Genomic DNA, 27,614 nt, shown 5'->3' with positions numbered 1-27,614 from the left:
CTATGATGCCAATTACAGGCCTCTCTCATCTTTGTAAGTGGGAGAACTTGTACAATTGGTGGCGGACTAAATACTTTTTGCCCCACTTTATATATTTTTTATATTTCAAAATCTTTGAGAAAAAATTTCGATCTGCAAAATACTTACCATGCCTTTTTTTAATTCCTTGGGCTGTCTACTTTCCAAAAAGGGGTCATTTGGGGGGGTTGGTTGCTATTCTGGCATTTCAGGGCCTCCGAAACTGTGATAGGTAGTGAGGAAGTGTAATGAGGAAGTTCGCACCTTCAGGCTTTCAAAGTGGTCATTGGATTTCAGGCTCCTGTATGAGGCTAGGCTCCTAAAAAGTCTCACATGTGGTACCCCCATACTCGGTAGAAGTAGCAGAATGTATTTTGGGGTGTAATTCCACATATACCCATGGCTTGTGTGAGCAATATATCATTTAACTGACGACTTTGTGTGAAAAAAAAATGTTTTTGTCATTTTGCAGAAACTTGTGGAAAAAAATAAATCTTCCATGGACTCAATATTCCTCTCAGCAGATAGCTTAGGGTGTGTAAGGGGTCATTTGGGGGTGTTTGTACTATCCTGGTATTTGGGGGTGTTTGTACTATCCTGGTATTTGGGGGTGTTTGTACTGTCCTGGTATTTTAGCACCTCGAGAAATGTGATGGGCAGTCAGAAAGTAAAAGCTGTGTAAATTCTAATTTATATCCCATAGTTTGTAGACGCGATAACTTTCACACAAAGCAATCAATATACATTTACTGGGATTTTTTTTAACCACAAACATGTAGCAGAATACATTTTGGCCTAAATTTATGAGAAAATTTTTGTTTTTTTGGATATTTTTTATGACTGAAATGAAAATATAGTTTTTTTCAAAATAAAGTTTTTCTTAAAAAAATTTTCATAGCACCAAAAATAAAAAGCGCACAGGTGATCAAATACCACCAAAAGAAAGCTCTATTTGTGTGAAAAAAGGACATACATTTCATTTATGTACTGTATTGCATGACTGTTAAACTTGCGCAGCGCTGTATAGCAGAAAATGGTGTAAATTCCATGATCTCTCCCATAGTTTGTAGACGCTATAACACAAACCAATCAATATATAGTTATTAAGATTTTTTTTTTACCAAAAACATGGAGCAGAATACATTTTGGCCTAAATTTATTATTAATTTTGAGTTTACTATATATTTATTATAGCCGAAAGTAAAAAATATAGTTTTTCTTCAAAATTTTCATTCTTTTTTTGTTTATAGTGCAAAAAATAAAAAGCGCACAGATGATCAACTACCACTGAAAGAAATGTCTATTTGTGCGAAAAAAAGTACGTACATTTAGTTTGGGTGCAGCATTGCATGACCGCGCAATTATCAGTTGAATTAGTGCAGTGCCGAGTAGCAAAAAAAGGCGTGGTCATTAAGGGGGGTAAATCCTCTGGAGGGGGAGGGGTTAATTTTTTTTATATTTATGTAAATACATTTTTGGGTCTACGCGCTCCTATGATTTTTATGTGGAATAACCAGTTGCTCATACATAGAACCACTAGAGGACGCTGTCTCTCCTTGAGGTTTGTTCCTTCAGTAACTGGCCAATTCATCTTACAAATAATAGAGGATACAATCTTTTTTGTATATATATTTATGTTTTTCATACTGAAACTTTTTTTGTATACTTTTTTTTATATGTACATTTAATTTTGATATATTTTAAGCAGAGAGTCACTAGATATACTGCTTTGTGTGATCATTGATCTCCTTCCTGGGGTCACATGTACGCACCGAGCTCTTCCGGCGTCACTTCCGCTTTACATGAGGAGTAATGACGTCTCACACTATCCTCCAATCCCAGAGGAGGCCAATTATGGAGAACCACATTGGGCGGAGCTAGGGTGTGACGTCATCACGTGCAGCCATGTCAGCTGGTCCCGCGGCAGTACTTTTGGTATTGTACATCACATGTTCCTATTCACCCAAATATAAGTGTAATATTTAATACAAAAGATTTGATCTCACTACACTATGAGGCTCCTCCCTGTTTGCACTTTATACATCTGATTGGTGGTCGGCGCTGTTTGGCGTGGCCAAGGCGTGATTTCCTTGTGTGGGGACCATATCACCATATCCCATTGATGGGATCACGGAGCCCCCTGGGGGTCTGATGGTGAGAGTGTCGGCCATCCTTGGATAGAGAAGACACATATGATCTCTGTAATCCCAGATCATTCCTGGTTGGTAAGAGGCCCTTTGGCTTGAGAAGCCCTGTTTGCACCGGAACACTTTTACTGCAGAACTTTTGAGCACGAAGCACTTTCATTTCACATCAATATGAGGATAGGAGTTGCCTGTCTATAAAGTTTCAGTATTAATGTCCAGAACACTTACAACTTCTAATACTCCAAGTAAAATAGTGACCATCTGCCAAGATATGGGATGAAGGCAATAACCCCCCACATGTACTGATCTCTGAAGACCTGGACTGAAAACACAAGAAGGAATTGGATGCTTAAGGCCGTCTACAAGTCTGTATTTTCAGTCCATTTCCTGCACTGTACTCGGCTTTGTACATATGTTTGATATTGCCATTGATGTCCGGCATTTGTTGTACATGTAGCCAGAATGGAGAGAGAGAAGAACAGCGGCTGAAGCTACTCTCTGTAGTCGCTGCCCTGCGTTGCCCAACTGCCTAACAGCGGTCTCTGTGAGAGGAGGGAGCTGCTGAGCAGGAAGATTTCTATAGACGGAGTCACACAGATATACTGGAGATATTCAGCAGATCAGCACAGCAGGGCAGCAGTGACAGAGAGCAGCTGCAGCAGATTGGGAGTGCTCCAGTGTTAGTAAATCCCCCCCATTGGCTGGAGGTATGCAGCAGTACAGGCCACTTGCCTTGATTTCAGTGCCCCCCCCCCAATAAATGGTGATGGATAATTGCTTCTTTGCACGTTTCTCAGGATCTACTAGCATCTGCTTCTGTCTTTTAGTTCACTAAAGATTTCCAGCTTGGTTCTAGGATTCCAACACAGTGGGATGCCTCCTTACTAGCTTTATCACACAGGATTGTTTTACCACCCCCCAAAACCTTCTACCTATCAGCAGCCACAGCAGGAGTTGCAGGACTCAGCAGAACGGTCAGAGTCACATGATGTTTCCAGAATATTTTATACCATATTATCAGGCAGCACAGTGGCTAAGTGGTTAGCACTTCCACCCGGCAGCACTAGGGTCATCGGTCCCCAACCATGGCATTGCCTGCCTGGAGTTTGCATGCTCTCCCTGTGCAGGTTTCCCCCCACACTCCAAAGACATGCTGGTAGGTAGATTGTCCCTAGTATGTGTATGGATGTGATTAGGGACCTTAGATTGTCCGCTGGTTGAGGACTGATGTGAATGTACAATATATACTGTATGGAAAGTGCTGTGTACATTGATGGCGCTATATAAGTACCTGTAATAATGAAATAAAATGTGTCATTGGTGTCTATCACTGGATTCTCTGCAAGAGCTGTCGGGTTGCTGCACTTTACAGTCAGTGCTGTTGTAGCCAAACAAATGGGGGAATAATGTTCCCAATTCCCAATATCTTCTTAGCTGTTTCTGTCCTGATGAGAAATCTTCCTGTAGAAACATTCCTAACAATGAAATGTCATGTACAGGATGTACAGCACTGCGTACATTGGAGGCGCTGAATATATATGCCTGCCACAAAGAAGTCATGTTCATGTAGGACCACGCCCATAATCAATGAATGCCACACCCCTAAAGTACAGGCTCCGCCTACATGGGCTTTCTGGGCACTCAGAAAAAAAGGTTTCCCTAAAAACGTTTTGGAAATGTTGGCAACTATGGGCCAGTATTCGACCCGACACCCAGACCGCTGCGGCTCATACATGAACGTTGACTGTCACATCTTGCGGCTTGCTCTGCTCGCTCTCACAATTGCTCCGCCATGACAGTGCCAATTGGTCATTGCAATCTAACGTGTGTCACCATTCATGTGGCATAAGATCTCATGTGGACTGGAACTGCTGGAACTCTATGGCTTGTCCTGCTCTATCTTCTGATAGCTCTGCTATGACTGGGCTTGCTGGACATTGTAGTGCACCCTGCTGAGCGACTACTAGAGCTACAATTGGAACTTTAGCGGCATTGCGTGACCTAAGAGTCGCTACACCAATTGTCAGCTTCCATTTCTACAGCCGATTCCATGCTGAGCGATCGATGGAAATGCTGAAAAGGGGGACACTGCAGCGGCTGGACTTTCATATGGACTCTGCTCCCTGTCGGCTTTAGTCTCCTTATCTGCAGATGGAACAATATCAGAGACAATTCTTATTGTAATCCTGGAAGATGACACTAGATGTGTTCCTTTATACATGGATTGCTTTGTTTTGTCTGTTACTTGTTGCAGCTCATAAACACACTCTATAGTGTAGCCTCAGCTGGCCTTATATAGCAGTTGTTGTTTTCCTGAGAGGTCATTTATTATATGGGGGGAGGGGAAGCCGGTACAGTAGGGGGTCACCGCACTGTCTAGCTGACCCACCCATTGGATGTAACCACATCTGGATGTCTGAAGTCATGTGGGAAGACAACACTGTCTTGGGTTAATGGTGATAAATGTGTTTTTTATTTCTGTGGTTTTATATTTGAAAATATATTTTTTTACACAAAAAAAATAAAAATTTTATTTTTATAACAAAAATATTCAGTATTTTTGCCACTTAGTCTCTGAAGGTAACCTCTGTCCTTGTGGTGCGGACTCTCCTGTCCACCCATTGTTCCTTTATGTTATGGAGAGCGCCCCCCACTGTCCGCACCGCACTGTCACCGTGTGTTCAGTGTCTTCTACTTGTGTAAGAGGAATCTTCATGCCATGAACAGGAATTTCCCAGCGTGCTGGTCTCACCAGTGGTGGCAGTTTTGGTGTGAAGATCTAAAAATCCCATTTTTATTTTGTAGTAATGAATACATTGAGGAGTAACAATACAATATACAATGGAGGAATGGGAGGAAGGACAGATCCCCGCTCAGATCATTCCGGAATAACGGTCAGTAGATATCAGACGATGGAACAACCTGTAAGTGAATGTGAAGGAAAATGATGAATAATCAGAGCCATGAACAGGAGAATCTGATATTATTCCATTCAGACATTCTCATCATATCAGGATCCGTGTATTACCTGTGGGGGGGGGGACTTCCCACAGACCATTCTCTAATCTTCATCTGCGTATAGATACAAACCATCCTCTATCCCATCTATGAAGAATAACATGAGAGTGTTAGAGGAGGAAATGTTGCTGTGATGATGGAAAAGGGGGAGCTGGTGCTGAGCTCTGGAAGAAATGATGGACATTTTATACACACTAATGGGAAGTATTCTTCTGTCTTCCTGGAAATGTGTGCGATGTGTAATGTACAAATCTGCAGCCGTACAATGTACATCAGTGGTCAAAACAGTCGTCCTCCCCTTTGGAGATCTTGGGAATCACCGGGCCCCAATGAGTAATTACAGGCTGGAACCCGGTGATTGACAGCCGCAGCCACAAATGGTGGTGCTTGTAGGGCGCACACAGCTCATGCACGCCACTTACCCAGAACTTGAAAATCACGTGTATATATGTAATTTTTTGCACCGTGTCGCCCTAAACCACTATTTCTGCTATGGGGCGGACGGGAAGCAGTTAAACAAAAATCTTTCCAATGACTTTAAGACACTTCTTAGCTGTAAAGTCATTTTCCTTTTCTGTGGTTTTCTTCCCTAGACAAATATGACATTTCCCGGCTCCTGTAGCCTCCTGGGATGTAACCCGTCACATATCCCAGGAGACTGCGGCAGCAGGGACATACAGCGGTGTATCATCAGGTGCTGGCTGCAAGAAAGAGAAAAGAAGGCGGCAACACAAGACCTGGCAAGTGGCAGTGGGGCAGCCAATCAGAACAATGCTGGAATTGCTGGGCATGTATGGTCATTGTGGATACACCAGCACAGTAAGAGGGGGGGTTACACAAACATTTCCACGCGGAGGAAGAGGAGAATGGCAAAGTGTTTCTTTAGCCCCCTAAGCCCCCAGGCCTTTTCTCCATAAATCCCCTTAAGTAGCAGAATTTTTTTATTTTTTGGCAATGTGTTGGTTTGAAATATTCTATGTTTAGCATTTGCAGTCTTCCCAGCAATAGTACAGCATATGATGTGTTGAGTAAATAGATACCAAACTTGCCAAGATGAAATATTGTTCTCAGGGACTGCGGATCTCGCCGTGTGCTCACAGGTCTGCGCATGCGCAGGTTGCCTAGGCGCACTAATATGCAGGCACTAGGACCTGGGTGTCCACGGCGGCAATTGCGGCTGCTCATGCGCACTCACGCAGGTGCGCGCCTGGCCTGACAGTGCAGGGCGCACTATTTAGACAGGCCAGGCGGTGACCAGGTTGCAAGGTCTAGTTCCTGTTCCTCTGAAGTACATTCCTGTTGCCAATCCTGCTTGTCCTGATTTGTGTTGACCTTCTCCTGCTCTGACCCCCGGCTCGTCCCTGACTACTCTCCTGCCTGTTGTTATATTACTATTGGACCTCCCGTTGCTGATCCTTGGCTCATGACCCGGCTGCTCTCTGTCTACTGCTTGGTACCTACCTGCCTCCACCGTTACCGACCCGGCTAGTCTGACCACGCTCACTCCTGACTGTCATCATCCATCCATCCATCCATCCTGCTCGGGACCTGGACTTGTCAGTCTCTTCACATCAGGCTCACCCCCAGCACGTACCCTCGGCGGGACCCCTCTACCACGGTTGGGTGCACTCAGGGGTCGCGACCTGGTTCCAGTCTTGCACCAAGTCCATCCCCACCATCAGGGGCTCTGGTGAAAAGGCAGACTGGGACTTAGACTCCGCGTCCTGGGGAATCCTGTTCTGTGGATCACTAGAGATCCCGCTGGGCGGTGCCTGACAATTGTACACATCTGGTAAATGGTGACAAAGTACCTAACATTGTCCATAGGGGGCGCTTTAATAGCCTTTACAGGTTACCAGTTTACAGTTAGGCAGGAGGTCTGGTGCCAGAATTATTGCTTTTTTATGGGATTTTTTTGTTAAATTTTATTGCTATGACAGGTGATGAATGACATCCCTTGTGATAGATGGGGCAGTGACAGGTCTTCTTTATGGAGAGATATGGGGTCTATTAGACCCCTGACCCCTCCCCTGCCCTCTAAGGCACCTGATCATACACAGATCGCTTTGATTGGCTGCATTCTTGGCCGGTACCAGTCAGGTAAACACAGAATTAAACCCAGAAGTGACATAATCCTTGTAGCTTCCGGCTTCATTCATCACGGGGGGGGGGGGGGGGCACGGATGTTCCTCCCCCCACTCTGTATGTTGCCAACTCCTCCACGTACAGCCTGGGAAAACAGGAGCGGGCTGAGGGCCAACAGAACAGCGGTGATAATAAATCATCAGGGCCATGGTGTATACTATTCCCCCTCCACTGCTTTGCAGTATATGTGGGAGCATTTGGGGGCGGTAAAAATTCACAGCTGAGCTGCACATTTCTACCATACCCCTAAACACATGAGGCCTAAGGCCCCTTTCACACCATCAGTCATATTGGGTCTGCTTGTCCGTTTTTCAGGTGGACCCTCCATTCACCTCTATGGAGTGGCAGATGTAGAGGGACTTGTGTCTGCTTACACCCGCTTACCTCCAATCTGGTCCGGTTAGCTGAAAAAGGAAAGGGGATCCGTCCTCCTCCATCAAATTGGAGGGCAGTCGGGTGTAAATGACCAGCGGAGTCCATTTACACCCAACCGCCCATAGAGCAGATCATGCTCTGTCTGTGTCTAGCTGCTTGCCAAGCGACTGTATAACTTACGATGGTAAACATCTCGGGGGGAACCATCCCTGCCTGGACAACACAATGATTACTGCTGGTGGCCATACTAGCTGCTAGCAATAATCACATGTAACATCCCACAGGCTGGAGTACACAAGCCATTCAACCATTGACTTGGGTACTGTCAAGGTCCCCCCTCTCAGTCCTGCGCTTCCCCCCTTCCTTCCCCATTACATGTCCCTGCGCCCGCACATAGCGCACACAAAGTGGTGTTCCAGGCGCCAGGGATCTGCCCCCTGCAGTGAGGTTTTGCACCTCTCCTCGGCCAAACATGGTGGAGTCTGCCACCCTGCTGTGCCTGCATGTGGATTCCCCATGTGCAGGCCACCTGGTTGTCTCTGCGTGCCCCCTCCCCTTGTCTCGGCACACACAGCACGGCCCCGAGGTTCCTGCTCTCTGTGCCCACCAGAGACAAAGGCCATGCACAGGGAGTGAGGGGGCAGGGCTTGTTGCCCTGGAAACTCGACGCAGGGCTGGCCATTGCCGGGGTAACCAGGAAGCGTCCTGCTCCGGCTATAAAAGACCAGTGCAGGACCCAAGCAGTTAGTTCATCCCCTGCTCTGTACAGAGTGCTGTGAGAGGTCTGAGTTGTGGCCAGACCCCACAGCCATGACCCTGCCGTGAGTGTCCCTGCAAGCCGCCTGCCGTGAGTGTCCCTGCAAGCCGCCTGCCGTGAGTGTCCCTGCAAGCCGCCTGCCGTGAGTGTCCCTGCAAGCCGCCTGCCGTGAGTGTCCCTGCAAGCCGCCTGCCGTGAGTGTCCCTGCAAGCCGCCTGCCGTGAGTGTCCCTGCAAACCGCCTGCCATGAGTGTCCCTGCAAGCCGCCTGCCATGAGTGTCCCTGCAAGCCGCCTGCCATGAGTGTCCCTGCAAGCCGCCTGCTGCTGAGTATCCCTGGAAGATGCTTGCCACTGAGTGTCCCTGCAAGCCCCTCTGCTGTGTGCCCGGATTGCCCCTTGTCTGCCTGAACTGCCCTCTGCTATGCTCAGACTCTCTTTGCCACCACTGCTCCCTGCTGTGTGCCTGGATTATCTTTGCCTGAATTGCCCCCCCTGGTGTGTGACTGGATCACCCATTACCTGCCCGAACTGTCCCTCTGTTGTGTGCCCCGGTTTTAACCCTTGTCGCCCCAGTCAAGTGTCCCAAATCCCTCAATAAAAACCTTGTGTGCCCACTGGTCTCTGTGTGCATTCTGTCCCACCTACACCTCCGTCATAGGTACAATCAGCCTGCCCATACATGGTTCAAATCTTGGCTGGTCCCCGCTGAACTGGCCGAGATCTGAACCATCTGTGGCCAGCTTACATTTCACTGTCCTTCCTTCAATGATCATCATTATCACCATGATGGTCCTATAGTACAGTTGCTGGGGGCCCTGTACCTGTCCTGTGTGACAGCCATCATGATGATCATACAGTACAGTTGCTGGGGCTCCTGTACCTGTCCTGTGTGAGTGTGACCGCTGTCATGATGATCATACAGTACAGTTGCTGGGGCTCCTGTACCTGTCCTGTGTGACTACCATCATGATGATCATACAGTACAGTTGCTGGGGCTCATGGACCCATCCTGTGTGACTGCCATCATGATGATCATACAGTACAGTTGCTGGGGCTCCTGTACCTGTCCTGTGTGACTACCATCATGATGATCATACAGTACAGTTGCTGGGGCTCCTGTACCTGTCCTGTGTGACCGCCATCATGATGATCATACAGTACAGTTGCTGGGGCTCCTGTACCTGTCCTGTGTGACTGCCATCATGATGATCATACAGTACAGTTGCTGGGGCTCCTGTACCTGTCCTGTGTGACTGCCATCAAGATGATCATACAGTACAGTTGCTGGGGCTCCTGTACCTGTCCTGTGTGACTGCCATCATGATGATCATACAGTACAGTTGCTGGGGCTCATGGACCCATCCTGTGTGACTGCCATCATCAGGTTTAGTGGGGTGTATTTACTGAAGCTGGATCCCTCAGAATCTCGTGCACGTCTGCGAGGGAACCAATCAGCTTACTGCTTTTATTGCCAAAGCTTCATTGGACAAGCTGAGGTGAGAAGCTGATTGGCTGCCATGCACAGCTGCACCAGATTCTGAGGGAACCAGCTTTAGTAAATCCCCCCAGTATGTGTGTTCCCCCCAATAGAACAGATCTTACCGTCCATCCATAGTGAAGCCGGCATTCCGGAGGACCTGACAACAACGACCCATTTCTGAGTACGAGATCTTCTCATCCTCCAATGTCACCTCCAGTCTGGTCAGAGTTCGGTTTGTGGAGATCACGGAGCAGAGATCATCACGGCACCAGAATGTCACACCACACCATAATATACTGGTGGAAGAAGCAGGAAAGAGAGGTGAGATGTTCTCCAGTGACGGCAGAAGTAGACACATTCCAATGGATAATCAGTGGGCGGGGTCTTAGAAGATGAAATGTTGGCCCATTTGGATGGATGATCTCATGGAATATTGGTTGGACCTCCCCTGTGAGATGGAGGGGAGTTGTCACCCACCTGAGAAGTCTTAGTGTGGATGGACACATTGCAGCGTACGTGGTGATGCACACATTGGAGGGGGAATGGCTCCATATAGATTCCCTGCGGCACATAGATGGGAACCGGCCACATAGGAAATAATGGGACTTCTACTTGACCTGCGTCTCCATGCAGCAAAATCCATGAGGATTGCTAGATGCACTGACAAGCAATGATAATATGTCGGCATATCGAGGAATCAATTGAGCAGCCCACCCTCGGGCGGAGCCAAGTGATGTCATTTCCTGCCTGGAACTGACACAGGAAGTGGTCCTGGTGAGCGATATTATCTCCTGCCCAATCGGGTGCTTGATAGGCGGACATATTATTGCTTGTCAGAGCATTTATTGTAAATAAAGAGACAATTGTTTTGAAGGACATACTCCAGTATTGGTGACTGTCACGGTATAGGGGCCTGGCCAATTATTAATTCTTACTTAATCCTCTCATTAATGTCCCCAATTATTAATTCCTTCATTAATCCCTTGTGTTTAGAGGAAATACATCTTCCAATTAGTATTCTACTCCTGTGTGCCAAAGGCCCCTAGCTGTAATTACTGTGCCCCCTCCACAAAAGGTCCCAAATTCAATTAGCGTATTCTCCCCATTGTTATCCTGTTTAGAGCTACAAAATTCAATTATTGTGTTTCCTTGTCCATCCTGTTCAACCAGTCTTTTCCTCTGAATATAATATCCTCCCTAATGTCCTCCTGTTTACAGCTACAGATTCAATTACTGTATGTCCTTTTCTGTCCATTCTCTCCATTGTCATCGAAAATGTCCCTAAACTCAATTAAGGCAGGCCCTCCATTGTTATCCTGCTAATGACCCCCCTCCACCTCTCTTCCTGCTCAGGGGGTTTAAGAGGTCAGTGCTGGTCTCTCCCGAGGAGCCATTCTGCTAGGCAGCCACCGAGAGATCCAGCTGGACTCTAGTGGCCCAGGCTCTGCCTGGGACCCCCCCAAGCCTGGGGGGGAGATTGTCTGTCCCTACATGAGACCCCCAAGCTAAGGGTAGACTTCTTGGCCCTACCTGAGACCCTCCACCCGAGGGGGAACCGCCTGTTGCTCGAGACCCCTGCCCAGGGGTAGATTGCCGCCTATTGACCAAGGCCCCTGCCCAGTGGTAGGTTGCCGCAGTTACCCGAGACCCCTGCCCAGGGGTAGATTGCCGCCTGTTGCTCAAAGCCTCTGCCCAGTGGTAGGTTGCCACCTGTTGCTTGAGACCCCTGCCCAGGGGTAGATTGCCGCCTGTTGACCGAGGCCCCTGCCCAGTGGTAGGTTGCCGCCTGTTGCCCGAGACCCTGCCCAGGGGTAGATTGCCGCCTGTTGCTCGAAGCCTCTGCCCAGTGGTAGGTTGCCGCCTGTTGCTCGAGACCCCTGCCCAGTGGTAGGTTGCCGCCTGTCGCCTGAGGCCCCTGCCCAGTGGTAGGTTGCCGCCTGTTGCCCGAGTCCCCTGCCCAGGGGTAGATTGCCACCTGTCACTCGAGGCCCCTGCCCAGTGGTAGGTTGCCGCCGGTTGCTCGAGACCCCTGCCCAGGGGTAGATTTCTGCCTGTTGCCTGAGGCCCCTGCCCAGTGGTAGGTTGCTGCCTGTTGCTCGAGACCCCTGCCCAGGGGTAGACTGCCACCTGTCACCCCAGGCCCCTGCCCAGTGGTAGGTTGCCACCTGTTGCTTGAGACCCCTGCCCAGGGGTAGATTTCCACCTGTTGCCCAAGGCCCCTGCCCAGTGGTAGGTTTCCGCCTGTTGCCTGAGACCCCAGCACCAGGGGTAGGTTGCTGCCTGTCGCCCGAGGCCCCTGCCCAGTGGTAGGTTGCTGCCTGAGACCCCTACCCAGGGGTAGATTGCCACCTGTCACCTGAGACCCCTGCCCAGGGGTAGATTGCCTCCTGTTGCCCGAGGCCCCTGCCCAGTGGTAGGTTGCCACCTGTTGCCCGAGACCCCTGTTCAGGGGTGGATCACCTGCCTGTCGCCAGAGACTTCAGTGAGAGGGGAGATTGTTCGCCGGCTGCCGAAGACCCCAGTCCAGGGGTGGATCACCTACTTGTCGCAGGAGGCCTCAGCCTAGAGGGGAGATTGTTTGCCTGCTGCCGAAGACCACACAAGCCAGCCTGTCTGAGACCTCTCACCTGTCCCGGATCTCCAAGAGGTATCTGTGTCTTACTTTCTTATCCCGGGGGGACCAGACACCCTGTCAGATCCGTGGATACATGCTTTCCCCTGTTTACCTGAACTGCTTCTGGGACGATCCCCTGTTTTACCCGAACTGTTCCTCTGATGACCCTTGTGGGACTACCATCTGCTACAGAGACTCTTCCTTTGCCCTTTGTGCTAGACCACAAGTATCTTAGCCCCTCCTCGCTGTCATCCCCCTATTGGCCAGGACTCTTCCCTAGTTTGCGCACGGATCACCCTTCCTGCCATTTCCCCATTGAATGACTGTCATATTGTTGTCTTAATAAAGCTTGGTGTGTTCTCCATCCTCTTGGTGTGTTCTCCATCCTCTTGGTGTGTTCTCCATCCTCTTGGTGTGTTCTCCATCCTCTTGGTGTGTTCTCCATCCTCTTGGTGTGTTCTCCATCCTCTTGGTGTGTTCTCCATCCTCTTGGTGTGTTCTCCATCCTCTTGGTGTGTTCTCCATCCTCTTGGTGTGTTCTCTCCTGCCTACGCTCCCGTCACAGTGACATTTGTGTTTTGTTTGAAGTTCTTTGTCCAGCCAATCAGGAGGTAGAAGATCTGCCCTCCAGAGGATTCCTTCTCCTGACCAGGCCATTTTTTGCATTATGGCGCTGCGTTAGTTTAACTGACAATTGCACGATCATGCAACATTGCACCTAAATTAAATTTACGTCCTTTTTCCTCACTAATTGAGCTTTTTTCAGTGATATTTGATTGCCTGTGTGTTTTATTTATTTTTTGCACAATAAAAAAATGTCACAATGATGACAAATCACGGCTGGAACTATCTTGCTTTGCATGTAATGAGTCTCATATATTAGTTTCACCTTTTAAGTTGCTGCACTGAAATAAATCAACTTTTGTACCATATTCTCATTTTTCCAGTTTCACCTGTATATACTGGGATTTTTTTAAATTATTTTTATTAGCAATGGCAGCAATCAGCAACTTATAGCGGGTCTGCGGCGGGCATTCTGACACTGGGGGGAACTAAATTGGTGTCACTGACATCCCCAGTGACATCAATACAGTGATCAGTGCTAATAAAAACGTCTGACACTGTACTAGTGACACTGGGCAACATCTGGGGACAATCAAAGGGTTAACTGTGTGCTGTGCGGAACCATCCAAAGCAGTGTGCACAAGCTGACAGGGAGGAGAACTGTTTTGTTTACAAACAGTTCTCCTCCCCGTCGGAGATCCTCAGCATTCACCGGGCAAAACTATATATACAGTGAGCAACAAAAGTATTTGAACCCCCTGCGATTTTGCAAGTTCTCCCACTTCTCCATCATGGAGGGGTCTGACATTCACATTGTAGGGGCATTCCCACTCTGAGAGACAGAATTTAAAAAAAAATTCAGGAGATCACATTGTATGATTTGTAAAGAATGTATTTGTCTCGCACGGCTGAACAGAAGTATTTGAACACCTGAGAAACAGCAAGAATTCTGCCTCTCAGAGACCTGTTACTGCACCTTTATAAAGTCCCCCTCTACTCCACTCATTCATCTAACTTAGTAGCACCTGTCTGAGCTCTTTAAAGACACCTGTCCACCCCACAGTCAGTCACACGCCAACTACTACCATGGGCAAGACCAAAGAGCTGTCAAAGGACACCAAATACAAAATTGTGGACCTCCACAAGGCTGGAAAGGGCTACGGGGCAATTGCCAAGCAGCTTGGTGAAAATAGATCAACTGTTAGAGCAATTGTTAGAAAATTGTTACAGCCTTCTCCAGCTTTGTGAGCGTCAACTATTTTCAGTTTTCTAGACAACTGCTTAGAAGAAGCCATGGTGCTGATTGTTGGGGCAAGGTCAGATGAGTCGGGCATTTAAAACCTTTGAGACTGACATCACCTGGTCTTCCCAGACGATGATTGAGAACAATCCATGACACTGGCAGGTCTCAGCTTGGCAAAGGGGGCAGTGCATGCTATAAATTCTGCAGGGGGCCCAAACTTTTGCAGACGCCATTTTTTTGTTTTCTGTTATTTTGAAAGTGTAAATGATGGAAATAAAATCTAACTTTTGTTGACATATTATAAGAATGTCTAATCTGTAATTTGATGCCTTTTGGAGATTTTTCCATCTTTCCTTGGCTTCTTTATGCACATTAATACACATTTTTAGCTGGAGTGCCCAAACTTTCCATCCCCACTGTAAATATATATATACACATACACACATGCAGTGCAGGAAATGCGTATTTGCTCCCCCCTGATGGTGAATGTTCGCCCCTCACACAGAAACGATCGGTCTAACAATGGAATGTTCGCCCCTCACACAGAAATGATCGGTCTAACAATGGAATGTTCGCCCCTCACACCGAAATGATCGGTCTAACAATGGAATGTTCGCCCCTCACACAGAAATGATCGGTCTAACAATGGAATGTTCGGTGTAACACTGAGAGACAGAATACAACAACAAATTCAGCAGAAATGCGTCTAACAAATGATGACGGATCTGCATGTTCATGAGGGAAAGAAGGATTTGATCCCCTATCATTCAGCAGGATTTCTGGCTCCCAGGTGTCTCTCATACAGGTAACAAACTAAGATTAGAAGCAGTCTCTTAAAGGGAGTGCTGCTAATCTCATTGTGTTACCTGTATAAAAGACACCTGTCCACAGGAGCCATCAAACCATCAGATTCCAAACTCTCCACCATGGCAAAGACCAAAGAGCTGTCCAAGGATGTCAGGGACAAGATGGTAGACCTACACAAGGCTGGACTGGGCTACCAAACTATGGCCAAGCAGCTTGGTGAGAAGGTGACAACAGTTGGTGCAATCATTCACAAATGGAAGAAACACAAAACAAGTGTCAGTCTCCCGAGGTCTGGTGCACCATGCAAGATCTCACCTCGTGGAGTGTCAATGATCATGAGAACAGTGAGGAATCATCCCAGAACTACACGTGAGGATCTTGTCAATGATCTCCAGGCAGCTGGGACCACAGTCACCAAGAAAACAATTGGTAACACACTACGCCGACAAGGACTGAAATCCTGCAGTGCCCGCAAGGTCCCTCTGCTCAAGAAAGCACATGTCCAGGCCCGTCTGAAGTCTGCAACTGAACATCTGAATGATGCAGAGGAGGATTGGTGGGAAGTGTTGTGGTCAGAGGAGACCAAAATCCAGCTCTTTGGCATCAACTCAACTCGCCGTGTTTGGAGGAGGAGGAATGCTGCCTATGACCCCAAGAACACCATCCCAACTGTGAAACATGGTGGTGGAAACATTCTGCTTTGGGGGTGTTTTTCTGCTAAGGGGACAGGACAACTGCACCGCATCAAAGGGATGATGGGCAGGGCAATGTACCCTCAAATCTTGGGTGAGAACCTTCTTCCCTCAGCCAGGGCATTGAAAATGGGTGGTGGATGGGTGTTCCAGCATGACAATGACCCAAAACACACGGCCAAGGCAACAAAGGAGCGGCTCAAGAAGAAGCACATTAAGGTCCTGGAGTGGCCTAGCCGGTCTCCACACCTTAATCCGACTGAAAATCTGGAGGGAGCTGAAAGTTCGAGCTGCCAAACGTCAGCCACCAAACCTTAATGACTTGGAGAGGATCTACCAAGAGGAGTGGGCCAAAATCCCTCCTGAGATGTGTGCAAACCTGGGGGCCAACTCCAGGAAACGTCTGACCTCTGTGATTGCCAACAAGGGATTGGCCACCAAGTACTAAGTCATGTTTTGTGAAGGGGATCAAATCCTTCTTTCCCTCATGAACATGCAGATCCGTCATCATTTGTTAGACGCATTTCTGCTGAATTTGTTGTATTCTGTCTCTCAGTGTTACACCGAACATTCCATTGTTAGACCGATCATTTCTGTGTGAGGGGCGAACATTCCATTGTTAGACCGATCATTTCTGTGTGAGGGGCGACCATTCCATTGTTAGACCGATCATTTCTGTGTGAGGGGCGAACATTCCATTGTTAGACCGATCATTTCTGTGTGAGGGGCGAACATTCCATTGTTAGACCGATCATTTCTGTGTGAGGGGCGAACATTCAGCATCAGCCGGGGAGCAAATATGCATTTCCTTCACTGTATGCTATTTTCTTTTTTTTTGTATGCAGTCTGTGGGAGGGAATGAAAAAGAGAAGAAATCTCTGCCAGAAAAAGTGTGTGGTATGCCCACCATTAAAATATACCACCCTGGAGGAGTGCGCATGCGCGGCCGGCGGGACGGACATGGAGAACTAGAGCTCCGTCTGCCCGTCGAGTGACAAGGAAGTTCACCCACGGGTCCCGGCCGGCACAGCACAGCACCTAGAGAGGTACATACCTCCACAGTGACATCCCCCAGATCCGATCCGGCTCGGTAAACATCTGGCGGTCAACGTGATAGGCATAAGGAGCCGTGGCTCCGTCTCCTCTGTAGGCTGCACAAGGGCCCGCCCACTTCTCACTGGACCGCATCTCAGCCTGACTACTGACATAAACGGGTCGGGGGGGCTCCACTCTGCCGGGCAACCCCTCCTGACAGATAGAAACATGGTGAAAGGGACACCCCGCCATCAGGCTCCGCCGCAACAAAAGCCCATAAAGGAGGCACTAGCAAAAGCCTCATCCAAAATGGCCACAGCTGCATTACAAAGCAACAAGCAGACTACAGGATCCTATGCAGTTCTGAGGGTCGCACTGCCCAGCCATCCCAGCGCATCTGAGGGTGAGTCCGATGTTGATCCAGACACCCCCACACACACCCAGAAACCTGACCTTACACCCCCCGATCTCCTGGCACGTTTTGAGAAGATGCTGCATAAAGCCCTGAAACAAACCTCTGACCGTATCACTTCTACGCTGTCCAAAGAAATCCGCAAACTGGGACAACGCACGGCGGACCTAGAACAAAAAGTAGATGATCTTGACGCCTCACTTCAGATGCATGCTGATGATCTTGATCTCCTGCGTAACGAAAACGCATTGTTGCTGGCGCGCCACAAGGACTTCAAAAATCGGGCAAGGCGCCCAAACTTGCGTATCCGTGGTCTTCCAGAGTCGATCGTCGATGTCTACTGTAACAGCGCTGTTCCAGGAGCTTGCCCCAGCCATTCCTATTGACCAATTAGAAATGGACAGGGTCCATAGGGCATTAGCCCCACAGCGCCCCGATGGCCCACCACGTGATATCGTAGCCAAGCTCCACTTTTTTCGTACTAAAGGAAAACTCCTGCAGGCAGCCCGCAACGCGGAATCCCTACAATTCCAAGGCCACACCTATCAATTGTTCCAAGATCTTTGCCCAAAAACCATCGCTAAATGTAGGGCTATGAAACCCCATCTGCAAGTGCTTCAGCATCATGCGATACCATATAAATGGAGCTTCCCCTTCGCAGTGCGTTTCCGATATCAGACCCGGGACTACTCTTGCAAAACCCCCGAAGATCTCCTTGACACCCTGCGGAACCTTCAGCTACACTCCCCTTCGAGCCAGTCAGAGGGTGCAAAACGCAGATCTACATCCTGCTCGCCACGGAAATCCTATCCTCCATGCCCAGCTGATGGTCAACTCATTGTCCACAAATGTGGGTGCTTCTCATCACCGGGCCCACCTCCACAAGACACCATGGACTGAACCGCGTCCTTCACCTCTTTTCATACCACACACTTTGAACTAGCCATCACTTGCTCAGCAGTGAGGTTACCACCTATGGTACCCACTCTCCCTGCTTCACGCCTTGATACAGGCGTTGTGTAACCTCATGCTGGTCACCGGGGCTAGTTTGGCCCCCTAGTTCCTCCCTTTTCGATGTTTGCTTTTGTTTTTGGAAAAGACCCTCATTTGGGCTTTCCTCGTATGTTGATGGTCGATATGTCTCTTTGTCTCCCATGTATCTCTTAGAACCTGTCGCTCATTGTATGCTATTGTTGACTTCGCTACTTCTCAGTCGTGCCTTAGATTGTTTGTGGGAACCTCAGCTCTGGCGACATAGAATGCTACTTCTCATTCCTGTTGGTCAGTTTTCCTACCAGAAGCCGCATGAGCTCAGGACCTCTTAAGTTGTTTGAGTATTGATCTGCTTATTCCTCCCCGGGATCTCTTTACCATACCATACCTCTGCACTCTCCTTTAGTCCCTGCGCTATTGCTTACTTAAAAGCGCTTGGGCTACCACAGCTCCCCGAACCACCCTGACCTTAGGTGGCCCCCGGGGACCACTTCTTAGGCCTAGCATGGCCCCACACCACCTCTCCCTGGTATCCTTCCCTATTCATATTCCCTCACTCTTCCCCTCATATGGCTCCATGACTTCACCCAGTTTCTTATACACTCAGACTATCTTACATAGTGCCTACTAGTCTTGCACATAGCTAGCAACACTTTATCATCTGATGCATCATACACCTTCTTTATGGGCCCGTTAAATATTCTCACCCTGAACGTTCAGGGCCTCAACACACCACAGAAGCGCAACAAAGCCTTCCGCTACTTTGCATCACTTAGAGCCCATGTAGTCTGCCTACAAGAAAAGCACTACACCCCTAACTCCACCCCCAAGTTTTTTGGCCCCCGTTACCCGCAGGTCTACAGAGCCTCAGCCGCAGCAAAGTGCAGAGGAGTACTCATCGCCTTCCATCGCACAACACCCTTTACATTATGTAATGAAGTCAAGGATCCTGTAAGGAACCACCTGGCGGCACCCCTAGCAGCCCACTGGTCAGGTTTCCCCAGAACGCGGAGTCTAAGTCCCGGTTCACTTGTTCACCAGGGCCCCTGATAGTGGGGATGGACTTGGAGTGATCCGAGACCAGGTCGCGGCTCCTGAGTACACCCACCAGTGGTAGAGGAGCTCGCCAGAGGTTCCTGCAGGATGAGAGCCTGATGTGAAGAGGCAGGAATACCTTGACAAGGTGGGTGGATGGATGAGCAAATGCGTGGTCAGACGAGCCGAGTCGGTAGCCGTGGGATCTGTGCAGTACAAAGCAGCAGGCAGAGAATGGTCGGGTCACACGCCAGGTCAGCAACAAAAGATCAGATCCACAAGGGGGCATGCAGGAGAGAGGTCAGGCAAGCCAGGGGTCAGGGCAGGAGAAATCAGCAAGATCAGAAAGATCCGGGTCAGTAACAATCAAATAACACAGGTACATGAGCAGGAATGCAGAAAAGACCATACGGCAACCAGTGACACTACAGGGCGCCCTGCGCTGTCATTGGTGCCAGGAGCGCACCCGCGGTCCCGAGTGCGCATGTTCCGTCGCCACGGCCGGCCAGGACCTAGTGCCCGCACACCAGTGCGAGTCGGCACACTGCGCCTGCGCCGAGCCCAAGCCGCGGCGGTTCCTGACAGATCCTGAGGGTCGTTACCTCCTGTTAACAGGTCAACTCCTAGACGTGGACGTTACCATAGCTACATATTACGCTCCAAATCAAGGTCCCTTACCATTCCTCTCCCACCTACTATCGGTTATAGACCACCATGCGCGAGGTACTTTGTTTGTCTGCGGAGACTCTAACTGCACTTTATATCCCTTTCTTGACAAATCCCCCCAACCTTCCCCCCTCCCTACCCCCAAACAAACCTTCCAAGCCGTGTTACAACTTCACTCCATGATAGATACCTGGAGGGAGCTTAATCCAACTAAGCGTCAATACACCTTTTATTCACACCCTCATAAGTCCTTCTCCAGGATAGATCACATTTTCATAACCGCCGGCTCCTCCTTCCGGCTCCTGGCTTCTGAAATACTTCCAATTCCCTGGTCAGACCATAGCGCCGTATTCACTTCCATGGCCTCCCTAGCCCCATGCCCTTCTGACCCCTCCTGGATCATTAATGACAACTTACTAGCGAATCCAACTCACTGTCTAGAAATTGAGGCTGCTCTCAAAGATAATTTATCTCTAAACCAAACACCCGATTTTTCTCCTCTCCTCCTCTGGGAAGCACATAAACCGGTCCTACGGGGATTCTGCATTAGTAAAGCATCCTATTTAAATAAAGCAAAATGACTAAGACATCTCTCCCTCGAGTGAACATACAACCAGTCCCATCAAGCCTTCCAAGCAACCCCTACACCAGCCAACCGTGAAGCTCTTGAGCGAGCTCGATTAGCTATTTATCTGTTTCTGACGGACCAGGCGGAGCTCTCACTTCGTAGATCCTGACACAAATATTATACAAAAGCAAATAAACCCAGTACCTTTCTAGCTCTTTCGCTTTGTAGGCTTGATCAGACAATTAGATCCATTCGAATACGCACTTCCTCTGGCAACCTCACTAGTAACCCGGAACGCATCCTACAAACCTTTCACAAGCACCTTTCACGACTCTACTCTACCTCCACACCCTTCAACCCCACCCAGGCCGATGCTCTCCTGGCCCCCATCTCCTTCCCGACACTCTCCGAGCACCAATTAGCAGCTTTAGAACAACCCATCGCCCCAATCGAAACCTTAAATGCATTTAAAAATCTAAAGCTTCGTAAACGCCCAGGACCAAATGTTTTTTCCGCCACGTATTACAAAAAAATTTGCCCACCTTCTAACGCCTATCCTTTGCAATGCTTTTAATTCCATACTATCGGGCCATACCTTTAACTCAGAATCAGTACAAGCTACCATCTCAATGATCCCAAAGCCTAACTCGGATGATACGCAATGGTCCAATTACAGGCTGATCTCCCTCCTCAATATTGATATTAAACTGCTTGCCAAAATCCTTTCCACGCACCTCAATATGTGTATAGGTTCCATAATCCATAATGATCAGGTGGGATTCATTCCAACTCGACAGGCTGGAGATAACGTTAGATGCACAACTCTTCTGGCGCATATAACTAAATCCCATAACATTCCTACCGGTTTCCTGTCCCTGGACATCAGGAAGGCATTTGATACAGTTTCATGGCCATATCTACACTACATTCTGAGCCGCTGGGGCTTTGGCCCACATTTTTTGACCTGGGTTTTCTCATTATATCGAGAGCCATCGGCCAGCATTAGATACCTGGGGCATAGGTCTGCTCACTTTCCAATCTCCTGGGGTACAAGGCAAGGTTGCCCTCTGTCCCCCTTCCTCTTTGCTTTGGCCATAGAACCGCTTGCCCTCCTAATCAGAGCTAATCCGGATGTCCGGGGGCTTGAGATAGGTGGCTCTCACCATAAATTATGCCTCTTTGCAGATGACGTTCTGCTCTTTCTCACTTCCCCCTTGACTTCCTCACCTCCCCTCCTCCGGCTTCTTGAGAGGTTTGGATCATTCTCTGGCCTTATAATAAACCCTCACAAATCCACGGCACTGAACATTTCCCTTCCCACTATGGAGCTGGCACACTTGAAGCAGATACTTCCATTTCCTTGGTCTCGGAATCATATTCCTTTCCTGGGAATCAAACTGACCCCTAATATATCAGATCTTTATGCAGCTAATTACACTCCTATGCTAATGCATCTCACCACTCTTATGACTAAGTGGTCCTCCTTACCACTCGCATGGCTTGGCAGAATAGCAGTCATAAAGATGTCCATACTTCCAAATATTTTATATCTACTCAGAGTTCTCCCAATCCCTGTACCTCCCTACTATCTTGTGTATTACAGCGCCGCATTTCATCTTATGTATGGGGCACTATCCGCCCCCACTTACCCCGCTCCACCCTCTTCCTGTCAGGGCAGGGGCCGAGGAACGGACAGGCAGGCCTAACAATGTAACGCACTGGCTGACGACAACCACCACCCACAGACCGAAGTCCCTCAGGGCGCAGAGTCTAAGTCCCAGGCTGCCCTTCACCAGGGCCCCTGATGGTGGGGATGGACTTGACACAGCCAGGAACCAGGTCGCGGCCCCCGAGACACCTCAGCTGCGGTAATGGCCGCCGCCAATGGCGTGTAGCTGGTGGAAGAGACAAAAGAGTAGTCAGACAAGCCGGGTCAACAACAACAGGACAAAACAGTACAGGACAGCAGACGAGAATCACAGGTCACGAGCCGGGTTCAGCAACAGAGGGTCAGATCAAAGGAGAATACAAAGAATAGTCGAGTCACAAGCCGAATCAGATACCAGGAGAGTCACGAGAGTCAGAACAGAGTAATAGCAACACCAAGACACAAGACACAAGTGCAAAGAGCATGTGCAGGCCACAGGCTTATATGTCATCAGCCACACCCCTCTGGGGGATGGACCACAGAGACCTGAAGGCATAAAAGGATTCCCACCATGCACAGCAGAATCCAAGATGGACGCCAGCACATGGAGTAACATAACCTCAGGGAAAAGGTAGGACCTTGACAGTACCTCCTCCTCAAGGGCCCCTCCCCCTCCGCGGCTCAACAAAAGGTTTCTGAGGAAAGCGGGTATGAAAAGCACGGAGGAGGGCAGGAGCATGGACATCCGCGGAAGGAACCCAGGAACGCTCCTCGGGACCATAACCGCGCCAATGAACCAGGAACTGTAATCGACCGCGCACCAATCGAGAGTCCAGGATCCGGCTCACCTCATACTCCTCATGACCGTCAACCCGGACAGGACGGGGCCGAGGCAGAGAGGTAGTGAAGCGATTGCAGATCAGAGGTTTCAACAGGGAAACATGAAAGATATTGGAGATCCGCATCCCAGACGGAAGGGCAAGGGCATAGGCCACCGGATTCACTTTGCGGAGAATGCGGAAAGGACCGACAAAACGGGGAGCTAGTTTGGGTGTGGGCACCCGAAGATTGAGGTTGCGAGTAGACAACCACACCCGATCGCCGACCTGGTATGAAGGAGCGGGCAACCGTCTGCGATCAGCCTGGAACTTCTGGCGCTGAGCTGAGTCCCTCAAGGCCCTCTGGATCTGCCCCCATGAAGAACGCAGGGCAGCAAGATGGTTCTCCACAGCCGGAATGTCCTGTGGTGAGAACCTCTCAGGTAATACCGTGGGTTGGAACCCATAGTTGGCCATGAAGGGAGACATCCCGGAGGAGGAGTTGACCGCCGAGTTCCTGGCAAACTCTGCCCAAGGCAGGAGATCGGCCCAATCGTCCTGATGGTCTGAAATATAACACCGAAGGAATTGTTCTAAGGCCTGATTGGAACGCTCCGCAGTCCCATTGGACTGCGGGTGGTAGGCTGAAGAAAAGGAGAGACTAATACCCAACTGGGAGCAGAAGGCGCGCCAGAATCTGGACACGAACTGACTCCCGCGGTCCGAGACAATCACCTTAGGCAACCCATGCAGGCGAAAAATCTCCCTGGAAAAGACCGTGGCCAGTTCTTGCGCTGTGGGTAATTTCCTGAGTGGAATACAATGGCACATCTTGGAAAACCGATCGACGATCATGAGGATGACCGTATGACCCCGAGACACTGGGAGGTCTACAATAAAGTCCATACCTAGGTGTGACCAAGGACGCTTCCCATTGGGAATGGGTTGCAGAAGACCCAAAGGGAGATGCCGTGGAGACTTATTCTGGGCACAGATCGAACATGCCGCTACATAAGAGGCAATGTCGGCACGGAGGGTTGGCCACCAGAATAAGCGAGAGACGACCCAACACAGCTGGTTCTTCCCTGGATGCCCGGCAGTTTTGGCGTTATGGTAGGTACGCAGCAGGCGGGTGCGCAATCCCTCGGGTACGAAACATCTACCCTCCGGCTTCCCGGGAGGAGCATCAGTTTGAGCTGCCAAAATCTGCTCCCCAAGAGGAGAGGTCAGACTGGTGCGAATGGCAGCCAGGATCTGATCAGGAGGTATAAATGAGATTGGCTCAGAGTCTTCCCTGGACAACTCAGAGTATTGCCGTGATAACGCATCAGCCCTGACATTCTTGGAACCAGGCAAATATGAAACCACATAGTTGAAGCGTGACAAGAACAGAGCCCATCTGGCCTGGCGGGGTGTCAATCTCTTGGCCTCCGAAAGATAAGTCAGGTTCTTGTGATCAGTAAGAATGAGGACCGGAACCGCGGAACCCTCGAGCAGGTGCCTCCATTCCTTCAGAGCCAGAATGATGACCAACAACTCCCGATCTCCAATCTGGTAGTTGCACTCTGCAGAGGAAAGCTTCCTGGAGTAGAACCCGCAGGGAAGTAGGGGTCCATCGGGCGACCGACGCTGAGACAGGAGAGCCCCTACTCCCGTCTCGGAAGCATCAACCTCGAGGACGAAGGGCAACCCAGGATTGGGATGCGAAAGAATCGGAGCCAAAGCAAAGGCGGCTTTCAGAGCCTCAAAAGCTATGATGGCCACGGATGGCCACTCGTGAGGGTTACTCCCCTTCTTGGTTAGGTCAGAGAGAGGCTTTGCCAATGTGGAGAAGTTCCTGATGAACTTCCGATAGTAGTTGGCAAAACCCAGAAAGCGCTGAATGGGCCGAAGACCATTGGGACGAGGCCACTGCAGAACCGCCGCAACCTTCTGAGGGTCCATGGAAAATCCCTCAGCGGAAATTATGTAGCCCAAAAAGGCAACTTGGGATCGATGGAACTCGCACTTCTCGAGTTTACAAAAGAGTCCGTTCTCACGCAATCGTTGCAGCACCTGCTTGACATCCTGGACATGGGACTCCATAGAGGTAGAGTAAACCAAGATGTCATCCAGGTAAACCACTACGCACTGCTGCAAAAAATCACAAAGGACATCGTTTATGAATTCCTGAAAAACCGCGGGCGCGTTACACAATCCGAAGGGCATCACCAGGTATTCGTAGTGCCCGGTTCTGGTGTTAAATGCGGTCTTCCACTCATCCCCCTGTCTCATCCGTACGAGGTTGTACGCCGCCCTAAGGTCGAGTTTGGTAAAGACTGTTGCTTCCTTAAGGCGGTCGAACAACTCAGAAATCAAAGGAATTGGATATGCATTTTTAATGGTAATCCGATTGAGACCCCTATAATCGATGCAGGGCCTCAATTCCCCACCTTTCTTCTCTACGAAAAAAAAACCTGCTCCTGCTGGAGAAGTAGACTTACGAATGTGCCCCCGGGAAAGCGCATCCACAACGTACTCCTCCATGGCCTTATTCTCCGCAACCGAGAGAGGGTACACCCTGCCACGCGGAGGAGTGGCCCCAGGTTGCAAGGATATGGCGCAGTCGTAAGGACGATGCGGCGGTAAGGTACCAGCGCGTACCTTATCAAACACGTCCTGGTACTCCCCATAGTCCGAGGAGGCACACAATACCTTAACCGGCCCCCGGATGCACCCGGCCCCACACTGTGGAGACCATGAGAGAATCTCGGCTGTTTGCCAATTGAAGGTTGGATTGTGCCTCTGGAGCCAGGGATACCGCAAAACCACCGAATAGTGTGGGGAAGAAATCACCTGAAAACAGGCCAACTCCCTGTGAACAGCCCCAATGGCTACCTCTATCGGCAGAGACTCGTGGGTAACCTGCGGCGGTTGCAGGGGCCTGCCATCTATTGCTTCGAGAACCAATGGGGTAGCACGAGCCTGCAGGGGAATGGAGTGCTGTGCAGCAAACGAGCTGTCCAAGAACAACCCACCGGCCCCAGAGTCTATCAACGCCTGGGCCGTCACCGAGCCCTCCGTCCAAGAAAGGACCACGGTGATCAGCGGCTTATCCTTGCGGAACGCCGGGGACGAGGAAACTCCACCCAAGATCTGTCCCCGACATGATCTCAGGTGCGAGCGTTTCCCGGACGGACCGGACAAGACTGCCGAAAGTGCCCACGGAGGCCACAGTACAGGCAGCGACCCTCCCGACGCCGAGCGGCCCGCTCTCCCTCGGAAAGGCAAGCAAACCCCAGCTGCATGGGTTCCCCACCAGACAAGCTATCCCCAGGAGGCGTGGGAGGAGAGGGAGGAACGGGTGGGACAGAAAACGCAGGTGCCAGTCGATTGGAAGGCCTCCGCAGGCGTTCCTTGAGTGAAGGCCTCTCCCTGAGCCTGGTGTCAATCAGGATCAGGAAAGAGATGAGCTCCTCCAACACCACAGGCAGTTCCTTAGCTGCAATCTCATCCTTCAATGTGTCAGAAAGACCATGGGAAAACGCAGCCACCAGAGCCTCATTGTTCCAACCGACCTCTGCCGCCAGGGTACGAAACTCTATAGCGTACTCAGCCACGGTCCGTGAACCCTGATGCATGGTCATGAGCAGCTTGGCCGCCGAGGCGGAACGAGCCGGTACGTCGAATACCCTACGGAAGGCATCGACAAAACCGGAAAAATCTTGAATCACCGGGTCGTTCCTCTCCCATAAGGGATTTGCCCAGGCCAAGGTTTTGTCTGAGAGTAGTGAAATTAGGAACCCCACCTTTGACCTCTCAGACGGAAAGGCGTGGGGTATTAATTCAAAATAAATACCCACCTGGTTGAGGAACCCACGACACTGACTCGGCTCACCCCCAAAGCGCTGTGGAAGAGGGGCAGAACCAGTCATACCTCTGGGCGCCGCTGATGCAGCCGTCGAGGTGGTGGACGCAATAGGCGGAGAAGCAGCGGGAGAGACCACCAGAGTAACTACCGGCCTAATAGCACCAGGATCAAGGTGTGCAGTGCGTGCAAGCAGAGTTTGCAACGCCTGAGCGAACTGATCCAACAGGTGATCCTGTTGATCGAGTCTGGCGACTAGCATTGGGAGCGAAGGCGTGCCTGCACCGTCAGGGTTCATGGCACTTGTGTAATGTCAGGGCAGGGGCCGAGGAACGGACAGGCAGGCCTAACAATGTAACGCACTGGCTGACGACAACCACCACCCACAGACCGAAGTCCCTCAGGGCGCGGAGTTTAAGTCCCAGGCTGCCCTTCACCAGGGCCCCTGATGGTGGGGATGGACTTGACGCAGCCAGGAACCAGGTCGCGGCCCCCGAGACACCTCAGCTGCGGTAATGGCCACCGCCAATGGCGTGTAGCTGGTGGAAGAGACAAAAGAGTAGTCAGACAAGCCGGGTCAACAACAACAGGACAAAACAGTACAGGACAGCAGACGAGAATCACAGGTCACGAGCCGGGTTCAGCAACAGAGGGTCAGATCAAAGGAGAATACAAAGAATAGTCGCGTCACAAGCCGAATCAGATACCAGGAGAGTCACGAGAGTCAGAAC

General features: G+C 50.0%; 1 protein-coding gene across 1 annotated transcript in view; it reads right to left on the bottom strand.

The window, feature by feature from the left end:
• Positions 1-4,615: 4,615 nt before the first annotated feature.
• The window catches only part of LOC149443709 (ribonuclease inhibitor-like), a 34,986-nt gene continuing 11,987 nt past the window's right edge, over positions 4,616-27,614 (bottom strand). The window contains exons 3-5 of the mRNA XM_089655361.1: positions 10,064-10,237; positions 5,194-5,270; positions 4,616-5,087 (exon numbers count right to left, since the gene is read on the bottom strand). Coding sequence (XP_089511487.1) covers positions 5,234-5,270; positions 10,064-10,237 — 211 coding nt within the window. The 3' untranslated portion in view covers positions 4,616-5,087; positions 5,194-5,233. The remainder of the gene's footprint in view (positions 5,088-5,193; positions 5,271-10,063; positions 10,238-27,614) is intronic.

This window comes from Staurois parvus, unplaced genomic scaffold, assembly GCF_062004578.1.
Source record: "Staurois parvus isolate SC_StPar_1 unplaced genomic scaffold, SC_StPar_1.0 ptg000837l, whole genome shotgun sequence".
Classification (NCBI taxonomy): domain Eukaryota; kingdom Metazoa; phylum Chordata; class Amphibia; order Anura; family Ranidae; genus Staurois; species Staurois parvus.
The sequence above is the reverse complement of the archived record's forward strand: the minus strand, read 5'-3'. Positions and strand labels throughout refer to the sequence as shown.